Consider the following 6000-nt stretch of genomic DNA (forward strand, 5'->3'; position numbering starts at 1 on the left):
ATTAACTTTTCCAGTTCTTTGAGTTGCACAATTTTACCTCTTAAGTTTGTCTGAATCTTGACAAGGATTCAGTCAGTCATTACCTTCTGGTCTGTAGTTACATTCATCACAAACTTGGTCTATTTTCAAAAAAATGCGCCATGTATGTACATGCAGTGAAGCAAGTCTGAAGGTACTCTCCCATTTTAATTTACCGCAACAACACAATAAATGGCATTTAGTTTCCTAGTTACTGTTTATCTGTATCATTGCCACTCAAACGCTAGTTGGAATAGATGTTACATGTTATTTGTTGGAGGAGGTGTATAGTTGGAATACGTGTAAATCGCAGTTTAATTCCACGAGAAATAATATTTGTAAGTCTTATATCAATCATATCTACCATTAACTGTTTAAAGATATATCTATTTGGTCTGTTTGGTGTTCATTTCTATAGATATGATTGTACTTAATTTAAAAAGAAACTGCTATTTTCTGGACATATTTAGGTCTTGATTTAAAATACAGAGTAACGTGGATGTCGTCTCACTAAATAACTGTAGTTAAACTAATTCAATGAATGACTGTAGTTAGTCCTATTCTTTATAATTTGTATTCTCTCTTAATTGCGTCGAAACTTCTTTCTTTGGCATACAGTAAAAAGTGAAGAAGTTCAGGAGGTTGTTATCTTAGAAAAAGAGCTTTTAGTCAAGGAAATTATCAGACCTCTAAGATGTATGTGTGAATCCAGATACTTGAAAGCGAATTGAGAACGAACGATTTCGTGTTGATAATATCAACTAGGTGAAAAGTCAGCGTGGAATTTCAAGAAAAACAAAATTAATTTTAGCTCATAAATAAGCAGAAAGTAAGTTTCGACTAACATTCTGACTATGTAAATTTTGACTTCTGTAACTAAGCTTTGGGTTCACTTTTAAAAGCCATGCGCTTTTCCCCCGCAATAGATGAAAAATATTATTGATAAAACCATACAATTTGTGTAAACAGTACACAATAATTTAATTTTACAAATTTAAAATTAATCAGTAATAAATACAATATTATGATTATCAGTAAGACATTGTAAAATTCTGTTTGTGCAGGTGTTGGGTAGAGCATAGGTAGAACAAATTACAGTCTGGAATCGTTTTTCTCACTTTTTTAAATCCAAAATCTACTATAAACTATGTAGAGAGAGGTGATCCAAGGCCCGAGCAGCCTAGGCAAGATCTCCGTAGAGCACCAAAGCAAGCTAGGAGTGGATTAGGAACCCCAGTACTCCGAAGCAAGCAGTGAGGGGGTTAAGAGTCACAGAACCCCGAAGCAAGGGGGAAGAAGGGAAGCCTGGAGTTCCGAAGCAAACTAGAGGCTTTGGGTTAGGTATCTCCTAGACCTCCAGAGCAAGCTAAAGGAGGGGTGACCAGTCGCAGACTAGTGTCTTTCCTTGGAATCCTCTCGGTTATTAGGCGCTCCAGGTGAGGCTGTGGCGCTTCTGTTCTCTCGTTGTCGTGTGACCAGTGGTTTCGCTGTTGTCTCTGTCGTCTGCAGCCATAGCAATCCATAGTAAGACACACGTGTTGATATTTGTACATAGAAGCACATGTTGGGTGTTTGTAAACACAACCGTGGAGGATATTACAATATTCAGTATATATGTTTATACAAGACTAGATAGATTTTGAAATAAATATCTAAGATAATTCTTATACGTGATCATAAGAAAGGACTGTTGGTGGATCACGGAATTGATAACAAGATTTTGAGATAACCATATGTTATCTATATTTGTAGTATTTGTCTCTTTTAGGTGACTGTAAATGGCAGAGAATACAAACCAACAGGTGTTAGCCCGAGCAAAAAGGTAGCCAGAGCAAGAGCAGCCACTTTGTGCTTACAGTCATTAGGATTGATGCCCAAGACAACAACTGGATAAATCTCCGTATTTATAATGAAATAACTGTAAATGTAAGTAAGGAGTCGTCGTTTATGCTGATTAATTGCATGCAATATTTGCAACTGTTAAGTGTATTAAGAGCAAGTAATACTATAGAGGGAACTGCAGTAGAAAAGGTTAACTTTTAACATGGGGCAAAACAATTTTATTTTCATGTTTGATAACATATCACGAAAAATGTTTTTTAAAATATGTTACAGTAAAGGCAAATAAATTCAGTGCTTATGTTGATAAGCTCTTTAGAGCATCATCCTAGGGAAGAGCCCGAAAATAATAAAAACGTATAAAAACAGACGTATGATCCAGAAATATATATATATACCCATGAACTTGGTGTATAGCCAAGTCCTAGGTAATACAATACAATACAAATATAAAATAGGCTTTGCCCAAACTCGGATGCATATGCATAAACACCTTAAGTATAATATAATACAAGGCTTAAATAAATCCTAACTTCTTCCAATTTACATTTTTATTGATACACCATAATAGTACAAGTAAATTATCCACTACGCATCAGGAATAATCGACACTCATCTGCGATACAGGAACATATTTAAACACACCATCCTAGAGAGGGCCAGTCATCCATCACGTAAAATATAAGATAGGAAAATATAAGGTAAGGTAAAATATAAGATAGGAAAGTAGCCCTATGTTTGTGGTCGTTGAAAGAGGTCTGGTTACATTCTCCTCCAAAGAGCAGAATATTAAAGTAGCCTTGATGACTTTTTCTCGTGGTCACAATGTAGACTCTGGCCTACATCCCAAGAAACGATACATGGCTAAGTTTTCTGAAGTTTTTAGTATCTTCGGCTCTGTTGTTGACTTCTGATTGTTCTCCTTTACTATGAAGGGTAAGGGGAAAAAAGAAGGAATGTCACAAAACTGCATTTTCGAGAAAACGGCGTTTTAATATTGAAAACCGCGTACAAAGAATAGGGTTATGAAATCTTTCGCCCTCTTTTACATGTACATTTCAACGTCTACTCATGCATGGCATATACAGTCAAATAGTACCAAGAGTCACCAACAGATAGGGCAAAGCACCCGTTAAAGCACATACATGGACAATCCTTGTTTTTTCCCCCCTTACCCTTCATATGTACAACACCTTTTGACGTAAGATGGGGTGTTGTCGGAATCCTCGAATTCATTTGGATGACAAATTTACTTCGTCACCTGAAGTTTGTGGCTTTTCTAGGTGATTAACATAATGTTGGTTCTCTGTCCTCTTAGCTGTGACGTGGAGACGGCTTACTTCGCTGGAACAGGTGGAGTTGGCCAGACTTGGAGTATTAATGGACTCAGGGATATCTTAGCTCAGTGGAAAATGATGCATCGAATTCTGATATAAGGAAGTTTTGGAAAAGGTGACAATAGGAAAAAAGAACCAGCTGGCACTCAAGTTCATTCGAAACTTGCAACAAAGTGTGAAGTTACAATATTCACCAGTCAGATGCTTGAAGCTACATAAAATTCTGTTGATTTTATTATCGACGTGCGATATCGACTTCAGGATGAATGTCCTTCGTTCATTGTTGTTATGATGGAAGATGCATTCTGCAGACGAAACAGAAAATTTGGCTTGGCTCTTCTTGAACTTGAATCTTAGATTCTTGATAAGTACATGAGTCTATCTTGTAACTAATATATATGTATATTGTAACGTTTTGTAGAAAATAATTTGTATTTTATTGTTATTAACAAAATATAGTCTAGCTCCTTAAAATAACCATTTTACTGCAGCTTTTCTCTCTGATGTGTTGCTGGCTTCTAAGAATGAATAGTGGCATTCCTTTTGTGATATTTCGTATTGTACTCACTTCTTATGCCCACTGGTGGTAATGTCCTGAATCTTACCCTGCTGTACTTTATTTTATGGTTTTACGTTGCAAGATCCACACTTTGTTACAGAAGTCCATAAACTTTTCAGTGATGTGCACTCTTGAATCTCCAACATACCGCAGAAAAAAAAAATAATCATTTGGTGTAAAATGAGATTGATAAAATAATATACATGAAATAATTCTAGCATAAATCAAAATTTTTGTAATATTTCATTCTTGCTTGTTTCATGAGTCAAGATATACCGAAAACTACTTTGCATTCAAGGTAGAGGCAATCGCGCAGCACCGCACCATCTGAAGCCACGTTTAAGGCCACGATACCAGTTCTGTTCTTCGAGAAGAAGAAATGTACCACTGTAGCTTTTACTTCCTTGTTTGTTATTGAAGCATCGCAAGGACGAGAAGTAAGCCATGAATTAGAACTAGTCATAATCCGAGGGTGCGAGATCCGGGCTATATTTGGCTGTGGCATCGGAAGAATTTCCTTAAGTTTCAAGAACTTGTATCTGTTGTTCGAGGAGTACCATGTTTTGTATTTTCTTGCTGCTGAATGACCCGCTTTCTATTCACCAACTATGCATAAAAGAAGTGCTGGGAGCGAAGTAACTGACTGATTGATCAATGCCTGGGCCAAACTGCTTAAACTAGAAACTTGAAATTTGAACAGGGCATAGGATATATTACGTAAGGTACCATTAACGAAAGCTTTTTGGAAGTTCAGTTGGAAGACATGAAATTTGATATATGGACTTCTTACTTAAAATAATAAGATCCGTGCTTCAGCCTTTCCTGATATTGGACCTAAAAGAGAAGAAAATGGGCGGAAAGACACTCTTTAGTAGTGGTAAAAATATATATATTATTAGGAGAGAAAACCTTCCCTGTTGCGGACACGAAAGCCTTCATCTGTCCCAAACGTTTTAGAACTCTTCATAACGAACAAGTACACATATTTAGCACAAAAAGCAATTACGCAGTTTGAAAATGAATTTTCAGTTAATCCAGCAGTTACAAACATATTTCTATCAGAAACTTCTGTCGATAGGATTACTCAGCTATTATAGACATTTTCCAAAGAATTCATAACCAGTGGCGAAGGGTGGTAAGAGGTCCTGAGGCCCGGCCTACCCATTTACTTTCAGAAATTACAATTCTTATTTCTTGTCACAGAATGTTAGATAAGTTGACGAAAAATATTTTATTGTAAGATAAAGAAATCGTGGTTAGCACCACTGCTGTAAGACTCCGCAACCAGTGTCTAAGGGCCGCCAAGCTGCTGAGGAAAACGCGCGAGAAAACGTGCTACTGATAACCTGCAAGTGGCAACCGAGACGAACGCAGCAGAAGCAGAAGATAACCTGCAAAGGTGGCCGGCCTCAGCACTTGTTGACTTTTGTTTTACGTATGTGTCCAGAGTGCTCTTTCGACTGTCTTCGACTTTGATTCGAGAGCAAGAGCACATGGTGTGTATTATAATTGAGTGGAAGTGTGGGTGTTTTTGTGTTTTTGTGAGTGGCTTTTTATTTTGTTTATTACATTTGCAAAAGTGAACGAGAAAAATGCCTGAATGGTCGGAGAATATGAACCTAATAGATTTCATAATAAAAAAATCCCTTATCTCAGTGTTCTTATGAAAATAAATGTATTATTACAGAACAAAGACCAACGCTAATATTGAAAATAGAACAAACAGACGGTAAGAAGGTAAGAAAGTTCTGCATGCATTGGTACGAAAAATATGGCTGACTGGATACAACAATAGAATGTATTGTTTTTATTGTCTTATATTCGGTGGTGAAGCAGAATGGACAAAAGAAGGAATTATCTCCTTGAAAAATTTCACACGTAAAGCAACGAAACATCAAAGGTCTGAAAAACACATAAAGAACAGTGATAGCTTTTATTTACTAGGCCGAACGCAAAGAATTGAGTGTACTGTGTCCGAAGCTATTCGCCTACAGATACTAAAACATAATGAAAAGGTCGCTACCAATAGAAGAACTTAGGCCGTTTAATTCAAGTTGTTTGCTTTCTTGGTAAGCAGGAATTATTTTTTAGAGGTCATGTTGAGAACGTTGAATCTGATAACAAGGGGAATTATTTGGAGTTGCTGGAATGGTTAGCACAAGAAGAGCAACTTATGAGAGAGCATTTAGAGTCTGACTCTGTTTTAAAGGAACATCAAGTGATATACAAAATGACTTGATTGAATGT

At 36.6% G+C, this 6000-nt stretch overlaps 1 protein-coding gene across 2 annotated transcripts in view; it reads left to right on the forward strand.

The window, feature by feature from the left end:
* LOC145663675 (protein Son-like) overlaps nucleotides 1-6000 on the forward strand; it is a 33920-nt gene that overhangs the window by 22580 nt on the left and 5340 nt on the right. Inside the window, exons 5-6 of one of the 2 annotated variants that reach the window (XM_081729781.1) lie at nucleotides 1787-1944; nucleotides 3176-6000. The exon at nucleotides 3176-6000 is cut by the window's right edge and continues 1992 nt beyond it. In XM_081729781.1, coding sequence (XP_081585907.1) covers nucleotides 1787-1912 — 126 coding nt within the window. In that variant the 3' untranslated portion in view covers nucleotides 1913-1944; nucleotides 3176-6000. The remainder of the gene's footprint in view (nucleotides 1-1786; nucleotides 1945-3175) is intronic. The other variant, XM_081729773.1, reaches the window with a different exon arrangement.

This window comes from Thermobia domestica, chromosome 1 (assembly GCF_964235325.1).
Source record: "Thermobia domestica chromosome 1, izTheDome1.hap1.1, whole genome shotgun sequence".
In the NCBI taxonomy this organism is placed as follows: Eukaryota; Metazoa; Arthropoda; class Insecta; order Zygentoma; family Lepismatidae; genus Thermobia; species Thermobia domestica.